General features: G+C 30.7%; 1 protein-coding gene across 2 annotated transcripts; it reads right to left on the bottom strand.

Annotated features, from left to right (window-relative positions):
- Positions 1 to 10,841: 10,841 nt before the first annotated feature.
- LOC130797699 (zinc transporter 4, chloroplastic) lies at positions 10,842 to 16,321 on the bottom strand. 2 transcript variants are annotated; one of them, XM_057660406.1, is made up of 5 exons: positions 15,971 to 16,259; positions 15,797 to 15,857; positions 14,130 to 14,818; positions 11,540 to 11,765; positions 10,842 to 11,186 (listed from the first exon to the last, which is right to left on the bottom strand). In XM_057660406.1, the coding sequence occupies exons 1-5, from the start codon at positions 15,986 to 15,988 to the stop codon at positions 11,116 to 11,118; spliced, it is 1,065 nt and encodes a 354-aa protein (XP_057516389.1). In that variant the 5' UTR covers positions 15,989 to 16,259; the 3' UTR covers positions 10,842 to 11,115. The 2 variants fall into 2 exon arrangements, with proteins under 2 accessions (XP_057516389.1, XP_057516388.1); XM_057660405.1 differs by having other exon boundaries at positions 10,842 to 11,765; positions 15,971 to 16,321.
- Between the last annotated feature and the right edge of the window lie 3,648 nt (positions 16,322 to 19,969).

The raw sequence follows: 19,969 nt of genomic DNA, 5'->3' as shown, positions 1-19,969 counted from the left end.
ATAGTGTAGACTTTAATATTATAACGGTTGTAATTTGCAAAAAATAAATTTTAAAACCGTAATTCTCAAAACTGCTGAAGTTACAAGGCTATAATTCATAATTATTTGATAAACTTTGTTCAATCTTTCGCATAGAAGTATAGAGCGAACTTGTCCCATCAGCCCCTCCGCCTACCCAAAAGTTCCCTACCGTCATTGACCATTTTATTGAAGAAACTTTTAGGTTTTATTTTTTATATTTTTTCTGTTTTTATATTTTATTAGGTTTCATCTGATTTTAATAACCAAAATATGTAGATTGAATTTAATTTTGTTATTGTTATTGTCAGGGGTGAAAATTATTTGGATAAAAGTAGTAAATTAAATCAATCTAAATCCAATAAAGAGTATAATTTGGACTTTTTAAAATTGATTTTGATTTAAAATTAGAAATTTCTAAATCGAAATATTTTGGTATAGATTGGGGTTGACCCAACTAAAGACCAAAAACCAAAATTTCAAATCTAATTAAAATACGAGCTCACTTGCAATTTAGTAGACGATACTAAAAAATTTGAAGGGCACTTACAAACAAAACTAAGTTTTTCATCCTTAATATTGCTACTATGACTTTTAACTTTTTTTTATTTGTTATTTTAATTTTTAAATTTGATGTACAATTTAGATTAAGGTGTAAATTTGGTTGGATATTGTGTAAATTGGAATTGTTTCGTAATTTTTAGGGTTTCTTAGGAAAAACGGCAACTAGCCCTTCATATCCCTTTGTAATAAAGTAGTTTGCTTAGAGAAAAGTAAAGTTATGCCTTTAGGAAGTTTGATACATTCATATTTTACATGTATTGTCATTGTTATTAAAATTGTGATTTTAATTTACGATCATATGATCATATGATTCTACGATCTAAAAATAGGTGAGGGATTTAGATTGTAAATACGATCTTAACATTTTTTTCCATTTTACATAGACGCATATTTAGTCATAATTAGTCATTTACTATTAATTTATCTTATATATTTAGTCATAATTACTATTAATTTATCTCACTACAAAAAAAAAAAGTTTAGCGAAAAAAAAGCTTTTGTCTCTAAGTTTGGTGACAAAACTAGCGACAAAAAGACATTTTTTGTCGCCAATATTGTTGTTCAAAATTTTTAAATGGTTTATTTTTTAGTAAATTGGGCGGGATATGTTTGATTGAATAGTAAAAACTTTTTGCGACAAACTCTTTGTCGCCATTTTATCCCTCTTAATTTTGGTGACAAACTTGGTGACAAAACATTTTGTAACCAAAACCTATTCATTTTCTTTATAAGCTAAGTATTGTGTCATATCTCTCTCCATTTTCCATCTTCCTTCTCTGATCTCCATATTCCTACATATCTTCTCCTTCCCTAAACCCCATAACTTATCTCTACAAGAAGTTTAATCACTTCATTTATAGAAGCTACTACCCTTCTTTCTCATGCATTCGAAAAGAACACTTATCTTCTCTCTAATCTTAAACCTTTTGAAAAATCTTCCTAATATTGAGTTTTGAATGCTTTGATCCGGGTTGTATTTTCTTTGGTTTTTTTCATGTGAATGCTTCGATCTGGGTTGTATTTTTGGATCTGAGTTGTGTTTTTGTTTTTGTTCATGGGGATTCTGGGTTTGTTTTTGTTCTTCGTTTTTGTGTTGTTCGATTTTGCTCTTTGATTTTCTGTTGTTCTTCGTTTTTTGTTCTTCGATTTTGGGTTGTTGTTCTTCGTTTTTTTCTTTGATTAAGTGTTGTTCTTCGATTTTGTTCTTCATTTTTTTCCAATTTTTTGTTCTTCGTTTTTTTTTTTTCATTTTTAAGTTGTCGGGTTTTTGTTTTTGTTCATGTTTTTGTTCTTCAATTTGGTTTTTTGTTCATCATTTTTTTTCATGTTTTTTGTTCCTCATTTTTTTTTAGATTTTTTGTGTTGGGTCTTTTTTTTTATGTTTATGTTTTTCATTTATTTTTCAATTTTGCGTTTTTTTGTTCTTCTATATTATTGGACCATTTATGAATTTTTAGAATTTTATCTATTTTTCAGAATTTGAAAAGGATAATTAATTTTTTTAAGAAATCATTAATCTAATAAAGAACCATTAATAATTTACTAATTATTTTTTAGTTAAAATTTAATTTACTCATTAAATGTCATTTAATTCAGTTTTGTTGTGTAAATATTACTTTAATAATGTATATTTGTTAAAAAAATTGAATATTTGTTGTTATTGTTAAATAATAATAGTAATTACTATTATTATTTAATAATAATGACAAATATTCAATTTTTTTTATGACCTGTAATCAATGTTAGCGACAAAGAAGGAGACACAATTTTAGCTTTGTCACTAAGTTGGCGACAAATTAGGCGACCGGTTTTTTTTCGCGACAAAGTTTTTAGCGACTAAGCGTTTTGTCGCCTATTTTGTCGCCAAACGTGTTTTGTGACAAAGTAAGCGATAAAAACCCTTTGTCGCCATATTGCTTTATATTTGATGTGCCTTACATATCATATGATCCAACATATTAGTCACAATCACTATTAATTTATCTTACATGTCATCTTTCGCTATTTTTTTCATATAGACACAAATGTTTTAAATATTCTATAATCATAATATTTCGATTCGGAGTTTCAAACTAATTGTTGAACGTTTTTCCATTTCGTTCTTAAAAATAAAGTTAAAGAAACTTTAATTCACGTATTTAAGCTTTAAAAATGAACAATAATGACTAGGTATTAAATATTTTATCTTATTCAAGTGTATTTGTAGAATTATACGATCCTAAGATTCGATCTGACAGATTCGATCAAACTCCTCTGAACGATTCCAAAGTGAAATCTCAATCGTTGCAACTTTGTGTATTCTTCTCCATATTATCCGTGTTTTGAGACTCTTTTATGGTAACTTTTTATGTTTTCTACCAAGTTCTACACTTATTTTGGAAGTTTGGTCTTTCTAAGAGTTTTGCAGGTAAATGTGCTGAATAAAGTAGAAACTAAACTTATTAGGACCATTAAAGAAGCTTAAAATCCAAGTGAAAAGTAGCGGAAAAGATTAAGGGGTATTTGGCCAAATTAGCTTATCGAGCAATTTTAGCTTATTTTGATATAAATAGAAGGTTGGGTGGTCAAACCAGCTAATGCTAGTGTTTGGTGAATTAGCTGGTTGAAACAGCTTATTGATACGAATAAGCTGTTTTTGAACAAGCTGCTTATAGCAGCGGGTTTAAAATCAGTTGATCAAATCAGCCACTATAATCAGCTATCAACTACCAGCCATTTGCCAAACACTCTCAAAGTTGTAGATGAAAAGAGCTATATGATCGGGTTCGATTTGGTATATCCTCCAGACTTAGGATGAATTCGAGTGAAATTGGACGTTCATAATAAAGCCAATACCCGATAAAATTTCTTAATACATGGTTGGGTATTTCATGATGTACCTAACCAAGGATTAAATGCTATGATATTCGTTGGGTATCCGTCAAGAAACCAACCCAACTAAACGTTTAAACTGATGATTGAGGTCTCAGGATATGTTAAATACTCTGGCACGCCCCCTCACACAATAGCATTTTGGGCTAGAAGTGTAGATGCAGCACATGCGCTCCTCATACCTAGTGCTGAATATGGATAGTTGAGATTCGAACCCGTGACCTTTTATCACAATAACTTCTGATACCATGTCAAGAAACCAACTCAATCAAAAATTATATACTAAAAAAGAGTATCTCTAATACTCGATCGGGTACGTGAATGCAAATAAGCCCGAATATGAATGGAAGTTACGAAGTCAAATTCCCGATCATTCTTCAATATTGATAGTTCATTCAATTTAGTTTCAGTTTTCAGTTTTAATTAGTTTAATCAACAGTCAAAACATTCTATGTTACTTTTCATAGTTTAGCAAATTGCCAATCATTCTTCAAATTTTAATTTTCATGTATTCGAACCAACTTTTTCAGATTATAAATATATAGCTACTCTGTATAAAATGTATCTTTGATTTGTAATGTACGAGTAGGGCTGTTCAATGGTCCGAATAAGGGCCGGGAGCCGGGCTTAAGTAAATATGGACCGGGTTAGATAAGGGCCTTTATAATGAAAATAGCGGCCCATATTTACTACTACAAATTATTTTAATCCCCATATATCAATTAAGAACAATTAAACTATCATTTATAATAATTAAATTGAAAAGATATTAATAATTCCATGGACATTGTCATTTATAATATTTCAATTATACATTAATTATGTTATTTACTAAGGCCTGTTTTCAGCTCTTATTGAACCCTTTTATAACCCACTTCATTTTAATTATAATATAACCCATTTTCGGCCCGGCCCTTATGAAACCCTTCTAAAAACGGGCTGGATAAGGGCTCCAAACAAGGGCCCGTCCCATTAAACACCTCTATGTACAACTAATCGATGTCAGATTGTGATAAACATAGTTAAGTGTTAAGTAAAGTGATAATTAACAAAGAAATTAGGGGTAGCTCAGTAGTTACGTATGTTGTACAAAGTACAATATTATACTATAAAAGTCTATAGTTTTTCTATAAGTGGTATACATTGGGTAGGATGATGATAATGAATATTATACTATAAAAAGTTTTAAAATATGTGTGTTTGAGATAGTGGTTAGCAATGACCATAACAAAGTAATTTTAAAGTTATGCATGATAATAAAGTTTTTTTTTACAAGATAAGTTGACTAACAAGAGATATATGTGAAGTTTTATCTTAAAATTTTATCTCAAAAAGGCAGTATTTACTCAAATTAAAACAAGATCTAATTTTAGATGTACAAATAACTTTTAAAACATATTGTATATAAATTAATTTATGTGATAAAGATAGACATGACATATATGGTAATCAAGATAGTGGTATGAGATTTAGAAACAAAGTAAGATATCTATGATCATTTTCAATTGATATTCCTATTCATTATCAGTAGAAGCAAGTTGAGATTGAAGAGATCTCTAATGTATTTGCTAGATTGTGGTCATTTTTTGCCGTATTAAACATGGGATTTTTTTTTTTTGTTAATTATCCCAAAGAGGGTTGGGTTGGCATACTCCAAACCGCTCATTTACTGTAGAAAATACAAATACAATACCAATTTAGGAGTATATATTAATCATGATCAGCTGCTGTGTTGTGGTGCTCCCATCTTTAAACCCTACTCTGGTAGTGGTCCAACTTTTAAAATGTATGTACATATTATCAAATATACATTTTTATCGCTTTTTCTCTTTTTCTTTTTCCAATAAGTGAAAGGGCTAATAAAATGAGACATACATATTACAGAAGTGAAGAACCCAACGCAATCAAAAATTTATGTTGGTGATGGAAAATCTCATGATATATGATATAACTTAGTATGCCTCTCACAAATCTTCCTTACATTTAACATTGCTAATTGAAATTAAATTCTTAATGTCATGCTAAGAAATCAACACTATTAGTATTAACTGATATAAAGTTTAATACAAATTTGGCAAAGAAACTTGTCTCAAATGAGTGTTGAAAGATGTTTATGTAAATAAAGTCATCTAAGTTCCATTATTAGAAGGAAAATGTTGATAATAGTTATCAGAATCTCGATTCTAATCTATGATTTCACGATCCTGCGATCTAAAAATAAGCAATTGATTTGGATCGTAGGTAGGATTTTAATTTGGTAGAATTGTGCGATCCTACTTAGCTCAAGAATTTAAGTAATAAGATCATAACACGATTCCACGATCCTACAACCTGACGATTCGATCATACAAAGGTAGTTTTAATTAATTATAAAATATTTTCATATAATCCAGATTTCACTTATATATAAATACATATATTTAAAATAACTATATCAATACTTTTATAAAATTCAAGTTTTTCTTGATTTGTAGCTTAAAGTGATTATTAAAAGTATTCTTTTTCAAATTTAATAGATGAAGTCAAATAAGTTTTTACTTGCACCTTAAAACTTTGAAAAAGAACAAATTTAATTGATAATCAGTAATCCAAAGCACATTAATGTGTATTTGTAGGATTACATGATCCTACGATTCAATTCTACCGATTTCGATCCTACCCCCTCAACGATCTTAAGTAGAATCCCGATGCTGATAACCTTGGTTGATACTGAACAATATTATAAATTAAGAATTTTTATTTTGTTGTCATAGATATTTCAACTTTTATTCGTGGTGTCCTTTTAAACTATATTCTAAGATAATATTATAATAGTTGGTGTTAAAATTCAATCACACTATAATCATGAAATCTCAATCATTATTATTTCGGTAGAAAATCGAAGCCTTATGTTTTTTATTATGATTAGAATGCAAATATCTATTTTTAAATAGCAAACGACTTTTAATAAAATTCATTTGACATATATTATAAATTTTTGTTACTTATTGCCTATATTAGGGTTCAGCATTAAGCTCATTCATTTTTGCCTCTATTGTGGATGAGCTTTTAATATTTATCCAGGAAACGATGTCATAGTGCATGCTTTTCTTTGATGATATTGTGCTGGAGACAGAAACCAGCGAGGAGGATAATGCAAAATTAGAGGAGTGGATGACAGTTTTAGAAGGTAAAAGATTACGTATAAGTCGCAAAAAAAATAAATATTTGTGGTTTAATTTCAATGGGACAGAGCAAGTATGGAACCCCGTAAATCATTAAATACAAGCAGGGTGGAAGAGTCCATCGGAATACTGTGATAAAAATTTTTGATGAGGCTTAAAGGAAAATTCAGTCGAGTTACTATCAGACCTACATTGTTATATGTGATGAAAAGATGGCCAGTTAAGAAGTTTTATGAACAAAAGAGAGGTTGTAAATGTTGAGGTGGATTTGCGTTCACACAATGATAGATAAAATGAGACCAGAAGTTTAAAGAGAGGCTCGGGGTTGCCCCCTATCTGCAAATATGTGTTAAAATAGTTCGAGATGTTTGGGATGTTTAAAGAAAGATTGTCGACGCTACCATGAGAAAGGTGGAAAGTATATTTGTGGAGGGTAAGAGTAGTCAATGAAAACCTAGGAGAAAGTGGGAAGAATAAACCAAAATTGACTTACATGACTTGCACCTCTTTAAGGACCTAACTGAGGATAAGTGCAGTTGAAAACACTGAATCCATGTCCTAAACTATTGATAGATGTTTTTCACTTACCTCTTTATGTCTTGTTGTTCTTATTTTTGTTTTATTATCTTTTTTGCTATTGTATTTATGTTAGTTATGTATAGTCTAGTGACTAACCCCTAGTCTAGTGAAGCTTACTCCTAATAATCAGATGTCACTCATATTTCTTTTAATTCATGACTCTCCTTATTTGGAAGTAAAATGGATCACATTTTGTTTTATCCTCTCTTTGAAAGGGGAATGTGTATGACTTGTTTGTCTTTTTTCTTCACCTTAAACTTTTTTAGAGTGGGATAATGAATTGATGACTTCACTATGACTAAGGGAATGGAAGAATTTTGTGAAAATCAAACTCAAGATCTTACTTGGAGAAAGTAATCATCATCATCATCATCATCATACCCAATATTCCGCTCAAAGGCAGAGTCTGGGTGAGGTAAGATGACAAACAATCTATACCCGTATGCCCTTTAAGGAAGGACTAGAAGAAAGTGGTCTATTTTACCCCCAAAAGGAAAGAGCCCTGCATTAGAGGAAATGAGTAACGACTGACAATGTTATCTAACGAGAAAAAAAACCAATGGTTACATAGAAACATAACTAAATAAAAAATGAATAAAAAGAAAAGGATGGGGAGGGAAAAAAAGAGCCTATTAGCGGTCCATAACATGGATCTGACGTCTCCAACTATTCATATTCCTAGTCAGGTCCGCGGAGAGGCGCATCTCACTTAAGTCGTTCTTAATTTGCTCTACTCACATTTTCTTAGGTCTTCCTCAACTTTTCTTACCCTCCACTATCATGCTTTCTATCCTTCTAACGGGGGAGTCGGCTGTCTTTCTTTGCACATGTCCAAACCATCATAACCTATTTGCACGCATTTTAGCATAATGGGGCAACACCTAGTTTCTCTTTAAACCCCTGGTTCTTGATTCTATTCATTTTTGTGTTACCACACATCCACCTCAGCATACGCATCTCTGCTAGTTCCATCTTTTGTTCATGAATCTTCTCAACGGGCCAACACTCTATCCCATACAACAAAGCTGGTCTAATGGCCACTTTGTAGAATTTACCTTTCAGTCTAATCAGGAACTTTCTATCACATAACACTCCAGTGGTTGCTTGCCACTTAAACTAACCTGCTTGTATACGATGTGTAATATCTCCATCAATCTCCTCATTACTCTGGATAACAGACCCTAGATACTTGAACTTATTCGTACTTGCAACCACATCTTCTTCAATAATCACCTCTGGATCATCATGTTGCTCATTACCACTAAAGTTGCATCTCAAATATTCTGTTTTTGTACGGCTTATGCGCAACCATTTGCCTTCTAAAACTGCCCTCCATTCTTCTAATTTAGCATTAGCCTCTTCACTAGTTTCTGTGACCAACACTATATTTTCCGCAAATAACATGCTCCATGACACAGTTTCCCAGATAGACTTTGAGAGCTCATCTAAGATGATTGCGAAAAGGAAAGGGCTTAGTGTCGATCCCTGATGCAAGCCTACTCCAACTGGGAAAGATTTTGTAATCCCAACATGTCTCTGTATGTTAGCTGATGCTCCATCGTACATATCTCGTATTGCTTCAATATGGCTCCACGAGACGGCCTTAGCCTCTAGGCTATCCCAGATGTTATATCGTGGTATGCTATCATAAGACTTCTCCAAAGCTATAAACACTATATGCAGGTCCTTTTTTCTTTCCCTATATTTTTTCCATCAGTCTTCTTAACACATGTATAGCCTCAATGGTTGATCTCCCTGGCATGAAACCAAATTGGTTTTCCCTAATAACTACCTCTTCTCTGATTCTCTTCTCTATCACTCTTTCCCTTAATTTCATTGTGTGGCTGAGAAGTTTAATCCTTCTATAATTCCCACATACTTGTGCATTACCTTTGTTTTTGTATATTGGGATAAGAGTACTGCTCCTAAATTCTTCGGGCATTCTATGTGTCCTCCAGATAACATTGAAGAGGCTTGTTAGCCATTGGATGCCTTCTTCTACTTGGAGAAAGTAATATTTACTCTAATTGAGATACCACCTAATATTGTTACTTTATTAAAGTTTTATCCGCAAACTTACCCATCTCATAGGGTTTTGATAATTTTCTGGGTGTCCTAACGTGAATTATAACACCTAAGTAATCTCCTAAGGTCCAATGATTAGATTTCTATTTGTATTGGAAAATGATACAATTATCACAACCCCTAAATTGACAATGCAAAAATGAAATCAACCATTTAAGACAATACACAAAGTTTACTCAGATTCACCCAATGTGAACTTCATCCTCCTTAGCCTAGTTTTAATAATTGATGAGAATCAAAGGTTTCTTAAAGCTTCAAATAAATGGAGAACTAAAATAACGAAGATTCAAAGATATTAAAAAAATTACAATGCGAGAGAAATAGACTATGTAAAGATTAAATATTCTAAATTTTATTTATTGATTTGTATCCAAAACTTACAAGATCTTAAACAAAACTACAAAAAAAAACATCTTATAAACTTATCAGACTCTTGACCCGAATGGGTTTCTCCTGACCAGTAAAAAAGCAACTTGGCTTTTGTTTTTGACAAAATTCCTTTAAGAATCCATCAAATGCCGACTTAACTTTAATCCACATCCAGACTAAAGCCAAATCGACTTTAGCTGTTGGACCAAACATCAATTCCTCTATCTTACAACTCAGTTGCCAATTTGTTGTTTCCCAAACAAAACTACATTCATACCTTTGGCCACACATGAATACCAATTACTCAAGGCACCATAGTCAACAAACAAATTTTCACAAAGATATACATAAAAGAGACCAAATAAAAGAATGAGGTTAGAGACCTGATCATAACCACCCAAATATTAATCGAGCACATAATATATTCCCAAAACCCGTTTAAATTGTCATTTTTTTTCTCATTTAGAATGTGGATGACATCGGCTCGATACATTTAGAACCTATACAAATACGACAAAAAGCACAACCTTGTACCTACTATTGTAACAAAGAGGCTAAGCATACATAAATAAAGCACGTAAAAAAGATTATAATATGAAGACAAAGGGCTTATAAATTATAAGTTATAATATACTTAATTCATATGGAATATAAGTAGTGTGACATGATTAGCAAGCCTGCATATTTCAACTTTTGACCCATTCATTCTTAATGTCTTAAGTATCCACACAATCCAGATCATCAAGTGACTACTAACCTTGATGTAGAAACACGGTCGCATCGCATCACATCCTCCGTGTTATAAAAGTTTTCAAAAACAAACGAACCGATATTTCCCACGCTTTAAAGGGTTAAAAAAAACATATTAAAGAATAGCTTATGATTCAACTATTTAAACATTACGATAACCGCATCGCCGATCTGTTACCGCGATTGTGACTACTATGCTAGTGACTACACAATGCTGATATAAGTTGATACACCCAAGATCAGCTACAACTAACATCAAGGGTTAATATTGTTCTAGTTCTTCATCAGGAAATAAATTTTAGTTTGTGACGTCATTGATTAAGATCAAGATTTGTCATTTTAAAAAAGTTATTACATTATACACAAATTCTTAAAATAATTACAACTAATAAACTCTAAAAAAAGTAGCAACATATCATGATAATTGATGAGCCGTTGAGCTAAAAACTCAAGTCAATATGAAAGGTTTTCATTACTAGAAAATTAACAATGCATGGATTGAGGGACAATGCTCAAGATACATATGTACATAGATACAAATGGTATCGTATACTATAAATTTTTCTCTTCTTTTTTTTACGATCTTTTCTTTTGTTAGCGCAAGTATCAAAACCGCTTCATCTTCAAGCTTATTGTCACGATACAGAATAATAACATGGGTTACTAAACAGTATATACAACCACGAAGATCTATACAAATTACACGCAACAAAAATCACACATTTCCTCCCTTCTGTAAGCCCTGCTTCCCTCCAAGCAGGATATCCAGATTTTTTATCGTCCTACCTTGAAGCACAAAATGTTGAGAATTAGATTCCGAAAAAATCCCCGTTCTAAATTTACGGGCGATATCAACACAATACACAATAACTAAACTGTGCACAATTCGATCATTTTTTTACGGTTTCATCATGACCAAACAGCAAGCGATGACATTAAAGCGGCCCCCATAAAAAGAGCAAAGTAAGACACGATTTGGAGCCTCATGTTGGATCTCATTTTCTTGCTCATAAAATCGGCTGCTATTAGGTCCACCAAGGACATATAAACAAGGATCCCGGCAGATATAGAGTCTAGAATCCCCTCGACTATCAGAGCACGTGGGCTAGCGGGGTTGTAAAAGGAGGCAAGGCCGATACCTGCAGCGATGCCCCCAGGGGTTGTTAAGGCGAAGAAACAGGCCATGATGATTGTCGATTTTTCCTTAAATTGGGCTTGAGCTATGCATCCTCCAAGGGCAAAACCCTCGAAGAATTGGTGGAAGGATAGCGCGGCAACCAATGGTCTGATCGTACAAGGGCTATGTGATACTCCTAAAGATAACCCAATAAGGACAGAATGTGAAACTATGCCAAGCTCCAAAACCTGCATAATCAAAATCAAAAGATAATAAAAAAATGATCAAGTTCCTGCGCAGTTTAGCTCTATATATACACTTTCAGATTACGAATACAGTAAGTTTTAAGAAAACTTGCAATGATGAGAAAGATAGACCAAATAGAAGGTATTTCTGGGGGTTGTTTGAGCAATTTTATTTAATTATGATGCAAATAGAGGGTTGAGTAGTCAAACCAGCCAATGCTAATGTTAGATAATGCAGCTGGTTGATACAGCTGATTGATATAAATAAACTGTTTGTGAACAAGCTGCTCATAACAACGGGTTCAAAAACAGTTGGTTCAACACTCAAACCAGTTGATATCAACTACTCAAATCAGCCACTATAATCAGCTATCAGCTGTTTGCCGAACACCCCAAAAACCTTTGCCTTAACATCGAGTTACTAAACTCTCTACAGGATCAAGTTCGGATAAACAAGTGAGAACACGACCACAACAATCACATTATTCACGTAACGATGCTTATTAAGAGTTTACTATTCTTCTCAGATGTTAAGCATATCAACTATCAACCAAGGAATTCCTTCATTCATCACATTTGAAACTTTTTCCAATCATGGAATATCTTTTGTTCTTTAGTTACTTTCCATGAAGAATAAAGCCCGAATGCAACATCACCAGAGTCCTTTTGTGATTAGTTGACATCACTGGAGTTTAAATCATTGATTCTTGAATCACATTCGATACTAAAGTTTAGTATCGTCAACTCTACCCCATTAACACCATTCATCACTACAATTGTTGAGGAACATTTCTATAAGAGGTTATATTCTTTCTCCTTTTTATTCTAAACCCCATAAAAAGGGTCCAAGATTCTAAAATTGAATAATGGAGCACCAATAGTTTAACTGAATTATCTCTATCGTTTCCTACTCTAGCTATTTCAAAGAACCATATGCTCATATGGGAAAAGCTCATCCGCTAATATAATCGTTGGACTATGTTCACTATAACAAAAAATCTTATCTTTAAGCATTAGCATCTTTTTAAGAAAGTTGAAAAAAAAGGACATATAGTATATAGTATATGCTTGGACATTTAGATTAGTTGCTTCGAGTCATAAACAATCTATTTGCTTGAAATAGTTTGTACGGACAAACACTTTTACAAATCAAAAATTTTAAGTTTAAGTATCTTTCAAAAGTTTTAGTTGACCTTCCAAAACAAATACAAAAGTAGTTTTTTGTAAGAACTTTTCTAGTAAAACATTGTGCAAGAAAAACTAAAAAGGGAAACATTTTTGTACAATAATCAAGTAGAGTGATAAGCATTATCTAGAATAAAAACAAACCTCACTATTAAAACTAGATGTTAAATTCCTGACTTGAAATTGATCTGAAATCTGGCTGACAATTGGTGGGTCATAACCCCAAAACTTAGACAACCGAAAATGATTTGACTTGAAAATACCATATAAACTAAGTCAAATCCTACCAATCTACCATAATGGCTCTTTTTAAAACTCTTGATTGTTGGGTCGACTCAAACCCGACCCGATTCAATCCAAAATCGATCGTTTTAACAGGTCTAGAATAATCTACTCACTCCATTCATCCCAAAGAACATGTCACTTGTATTTGCTAGATTCCTTGTCATATAAGGTAGATCAGCTTACATAATTCATAATTTTCATTTGTAGTTACATAAGCTAAAGCAATCTTGTAGAAAAGTAGTAGTAGAACCATTTTTTTATTCGGTGAAAGGGGGCCAAGGCCTAATTATAATACTAGATTGGTAATGGTAAGAAAGTGTCCCATTTCCTTAGAGTATATCAACCATTGAATATTTCAACATAAAATGGATTACTCTCTTAAAATATTACTCTCTTAAAATATTACTAAAACGAATCTCCAACAAATCAAACCCACAATGATCACCTTGGCCTTACTAAGTTCAATAGTCAAATTATTAAGTTCAAGTATGATGCAATAGCCAAGGGACTAGAGGTGTTCAAAACAAATTCGATGACTCGAAATGTACTCGACCCTGTAATCGAATTCGATTTGACCCGACTTCAAAAATGATTTACAATTATGTAAAAAACAACATGGACACAAAACCTGATTTCAACCGACCCAAAACTCCTAACCAGAAATCAACCTGATGACCTAAATATATGGCACATTTGGTTAGGTATAATAGTGGGACCGCTAATGAACATTAGATACAAGTTACGAAATCTTCAAGATGATGAATGATGATCATGCTTGTCCAGCTCTAATTATTTATGTCACTACCATCCATCATTACAAGTTGGAAAGGCGATATCAATTAGTAATGAAAAATTACAAAGAAAATACATAATTAAGAATAAAAGTTCTAAAATTACCTGAGAAACAACAGCATGTCTTACACTACTTTGACCACCACCAAAGCTATGAGAGTGTCCATGTCCATGTCCATCATCTTCATACACATCAACAATATGCCCATCAACATCATCCACACCATGACCATGCTCATGTACACGAATACCCAAAATACTCTCCCCTCCAACACTAACCACAGTCCTATCCGCCGGCAAAACTCCGGCAGCGGAAACAGAATCAAGCGATCCATCAAGCCCAAATTCATCAACCAAACCATCCCTTTTCCTCTTCATTCTCTCAGCCTTCCTCTCATAAACTTGTGTCCCCACAAAATCCACCAACAACGTCACCAAAGCAGCCATCATAGCAATAAAACCCGAGAATGGAAACTCCAACCAAGGATGACTCGGTAGGCAAGAGTTTGTCAAGTTTTTGCCTGCATCTGGCAACATATGCACAAACCCTGTTGCAAGAATAACACCAGCAGCAAATGCTTTTGCTGCTATAAAAAGATTCCCATCAGTAGCAAGAAAACTCTTCCTACGACCCAGCAATGGAATTGCAATTCCAGTTGCACCAGCCACAAGAATTGAACCAATTGCAATAAGTTTAAGAGTCAAAGCAGCTGCATCATCTCTACATAAATTGGAATCAGCCAATTTACAATTGGAATTTGACATTGATTCTTGGAATTCCCTCAAAAGAGTACCTAAATCACAAGGAAATAAGAATACCCAGAAGTTAAAATCCACTATCTAATCAATCTAAGTCAGAAAAGCGGAGTCTTTTAGTTCTTTTATTGAAGAAAATTATGGGGAAAATTCAATTATTTTGTTGTAGGAAGTTTCACTTGTCGAGGAGTGCTACTTGTAGCTGAATGTACAGAAAATGGGCCCAAATTTCTGAGCTTCACGTATGGTAGATGAGACACAAAATATGGATATTTATAGATAGTTACCCCTTTTAGTTAGTAGGACTAATAAAAAGAATGCAGCCAGAGAATCAAATCTAGGTAATTGCGAAAATCTAATAAAATTTTCATTCTTGCCTCAACCTTTTTTATAAGAATATTGTCTAATGTCATTTTCATTCTTGCCTCAACCTTTTTTATAAGAATATTGTCTAATGTCATCCATTTATGTTAAGATTGTATAGCATGGGTGGTTTTAGACTGATGTAAGGTGTCAGATCGCTTATGGCCCAAAAATTAAGGTTCAAAATCTTACATTAATTTTTTCGAAAATTTTAGTCTTTGTTTTACTACTAATGGTTGACAAAAGGCCAAAGGACTTCAGTTTAGTAAATAGGGCCCTTGCACTGCCCGTGCTATATAAACTATAGTTTATATGAGCCGAATATACAGAAAACAATCTCTAATGAAGTATTTCCTCCAATTCACTATAGTTGCTATATTTGACTGTTAGGCAATTCAAGATATTATTTTGATTATTAATATATTAAACTATATACATCTAAAAATTATAAAAGAAAATATAATTAGTGATTCAAACAAGATTTCAATTGACTATAATTTTTCCTCACACATTAGTCGCGATGTTTAAATAAGTTTAAGTAATGAATAATATCAGGACTATTTCAGAATGGGGAAGTATTATCTTTTAATTTGGCAACAAAATGAATTAGGAAATTGTAATAGCAAAAAACAAATGAAAAGGTAAAATTTTACCTGACAACACATTAAACTTCTCCCTGATAGGTTTGAGGCAAAGTAATGGAAACAAGAAATCCTGTTACATAAAAACCCAATAATCAAAATTAAATCTTTATTCAGAAAACAAAAAGAAAAATAAAAATAAAAAATTTATTCCTTCATTTATTTAGGGTTAGAGAGAGAAGGAACCTGTATGAAGGATGACATAGGGAAAAAGAGTGAGAAAAGTGAAGGGATTTATAAAGGGTTTAATTTAATTTTACACGAATCACGATTATCGAATTATGGGAAAAATTAGCGTGATTCAAGTATAGTTTGTTGGATAGAAAGATAGAAAGACAAAGACAAAGATAAAGATAGTTGGAGGAATATAGCTTTGTTTCTCTCTCTAGAAGTTTTATTTACAGGGGAGGAAGAAGAAGATGAGAGAGAGAGGAATCGAATAGGGAGAAATGAAGGTATTTAAGAATGTCGACATAATTGAACGAAGAAGGTTTCTTTGGTTTAGAAAGGTTCAAGTTTTAATTAACAGAGTATGACTTTTGGAGGGAGAATGAGCACGATCATGTCGACATATTTCCTCATCTTATTTTTAAATTGACTTTTTTAAAAATTATTTTAATTTTTTGAGTTGAATCGGTTGATTTTATTAAATTAGTTATTTTTTCTCATAAGAATACACAAATTCTTGTGAGAGTGGGTGTCTTTATAAGATCATTTTTAATTGGCTGAATTATTTATATATTTTTTAAAATATTATATGTAGACATTAAAAATAATGTAAGCAGACATTTAAGATATTGAAATTAGGCATTAACGATACTTAAGTAAACATTAAGAATAATGTAAGTAGATATTATTAAATGGTAAGTAGGCTGGACTTGAGATATATCTCTCAAAAAGACAATCTCTCAAGAAACTAGTTGATAAAATATACTACTAAAAGATTGTTGTTTCTAATTAGTAGTTTACGTCGTTTTATTTGGTTGTATTTTAAAGAATTTTTCTATTTATATTATGAATTTTGAATATAATTAATAATTCTCTATCCTCATTTAAATATTTTAGAGAAATTTCATGTGGTGATCTTAAGATTTTGACTTTTCTATTAATAGACAAAAAAATTTTATTTTTAATGTGCCGGCGACCTCGAGCTTTTAACTTTTCTATATGGTGAATAAAATGTTGAGTTCTTTGTTAGATTAAGTACTCATTTTGAAAAAGTGCTCCTTAAGAATGATCAGGGTCAACACATGCAATATCTCAATATTTTATTAACATGAAGTCTTATGAAAGATCGTCTCTTTGGGAGACGTCTTTCAGGCCCAGCAAATTAAAGCTTAATTAAACTAAAAGATTAATAGGCTGATCAATAAGGAATAGTTTCTCAAAGAAACTGTTTCTCACAAGAATTTGTTTTTTATTAAAGCTTATGATCCCTATATATATTTCACTAACTTTTTTTTACACTTTTATGAAGTATTACTTATGGTTCTCATATGTTTCCCCATTAATTTTATTTAAATCTTAATAGTTGTGGTTTCCATAATTTTTCCATTAATTTTATTTTGATAATTTTCTAATGCTTATATTCTCTACCTTTTCTCCATTAAATAAATTAACTATGATAAACGAAGAAAATATTAAAGAATAAAATAATAAAGTTATATTGAGATATAAATATTAAAAAATTTGTTAAATAAGGGAAATTCCACATAGTAGCATCGAACTTTTGTAAGATTTTTCCACATGGTAGCATTCAATTTATACCTTATCTAACTGCCATATCATTTTCCGCTAAATTCTTGTCATTTCCGTTTAATTCATCATTTTGACATTTCTACCCTTATTACGTGTTGGTTGTTGTCTTTATAATTTGCCCTAAACTATTTTTATACTCTCAAATGTTTAGTTCACCATTTAATTCACCAATTTGAATGTAGACAAACACTTAAATGTTGTAACGTCAAAATGGTGAATTAAATGTTTAAGAGCATAGAAATGGTTTAGTGCAAATTATAAAGACAACAACCAACGCTTAATAAGGGTAGAAACGGCAAAATGTGTATTAAATGAAAATTGATAAGAATTTAACGGAAATGCTACGGCAGTTTCATCAAGCATAGATTGGATGCTACCATATGGAAAAATCTTCCAAAAATAATACCACTGATATTTTATAAAAATTCAATGCTACTATATGAAATTTCGCATAAATCAAACTAAAATAAAAAAAAGTTATACAAAATTGAATACGAAAAAAAATACAAAAGTACTGTACTTGTTTATGTTTTTATTCGGTTATCATTTGTCTTTTTCGGTAAGTTACCGTTTCTTAGCTATTTTTTGTTAGCTTGGTCACGCACGCTTTTATAATAGGGATCGCATTATTATTCTTCGCCACTCATTTTATTTTATTGTCACCTTTTTAATAAAATTAAGATTTTTCCCTTGAATTTAAAATTTGTTTAACATTTATAAATCTTACTTAATAATACTATTATCACTTTAAAAACATTAAATTTAAAGTTTAAACGTAATTCCAAATATTTTTATCGCAACCCAATATACATTGAATTTTCAGTAGCGCCCTCGCATGATATACGAATTCAAATACGGTACTATCTCTCTAAAAACGTTCTTTAATTTTAAACAAGCTGATTGCTGGAATGGATTTACTATGGCTAACGAAAGCCACTATGAATCGGGGTCTGTGCGACTACTTTGTGGTCCACTCGCACGTTTTGTGCGACTCCTCCATTTTTATTTTTTTTATTATTTACATTATTATTATGTAAATATATAAATAGTTTTTCATTTATTTAGTAATTTATATTATTATTATTTAATATACTTTGTAGTAAATTATTTTATTTTCTAATTTATTGAGTATTATTTTGTAATTTATTATTATTATTATTATTATTATTATTATTATTATTATTATTATTGTTGTTGTTGTTGTTGTTGTTATTATTATTATTATTTTATTTTCTAATTTATTATTATTTTCTTATTATTATTATTATTGTTATTATAATAATAATTATTATTATTATTTTATTTTTTAATTACTTATTATTTTGTAATTTATTATTATTTTCTTCTTCTTCGTATTATTATTACTATTATTATTATTATTATTATTATTATTATTATTATTATTATTATTATTATTATTATTATTATTATTATTATTATTATTATTATTATTATTATTGTTGTTATTATTATTATTATTATTATTATTATTATTATTATTATTATTATTATTATTGATATTATTATTATTATTATTATTAGTATTGTTATTATTATTATTATTATTATTATTATTATTATTATTATTATTATTATTATTATTATTATAAATTTAAATAATTTATAATTTATATTATTAACATTATTATTATTTTCTTATTATTAATTTAAATAATTTAAAATTATATATTATTATTATTATTATTTTCTTATTATTTAATATTAATTTGTTTTATTATTATTACAATTATTTTATTTTATATTTTGTATTGTTATTATTTTTATATTAATTATTGAATTAAATTATATTTTTTATTTAATATTAATTTGTATTAATATTATTTTAATATTATTTATCAAAGTAAATCATAATTTTTATTTATTATTGAATATTTTTATTATTAATTTTTGTATGTATAATTTTTTAATAACCTAATGTATGGTTTATTCATATTTTAAATTTGCAAGACTTTGAAAACTTAGGAGACAATGTAGATTATTCTGGTAGATTTGTTATGGATAGGGAATTTGATTCCGTAGATGAATTATATAGTTGGGCTGATGAGATAGCAATAATAATTGGTTTTCCATTTACACGTGCTTCTTATAAACAAAAAGAAGGACGTTATAGAGTTAGTTTGTATTTAAGATGTCGCCGCTATGGTAATATTAGGGGTGATTCGCATAACTTAGATAATGTTGCCCGACCTGGTTCTAAAAGTAGAACATATTGGTGTAAATTTATGATTGTAGCAAGTAGTCGTAAACCAAGAGAAAGGTCTTGGACGGTGAGGGTATAGCCTGGGGAAAAAGGTAGACATAACCACCGATTTTTAGTGTAAAGAGATGGTCGTGTAAGGGCAAATAGTTTGAATGTCGATATTCGGCAGCACATACGACAGCTTAATGCAATCGGCATGCAACCTG

The sequence above is a fragment of the Amaranthus tricolor genome, chromosome 13 (genome assembly GCF_026212465.1).
Source record: "Amaranthus tricolor cultivar Red isolate AtriRed21 chromosome 13, ASM2621246v1, whole genome shotgun sequence".
In the NCBI taxonomy this organism is placed as follows: Eukaryota; Viridiplantae; Streptophyta; class Magnoliopsida; order Caryophyllales; family Amaranthaceae; genus Amaranthus; species Amaranthus tricolor.
Note: the sequence above shows the minus strand (reverse complement) of the source record. Positions and strands in the feature narration are given on the sequence as shown.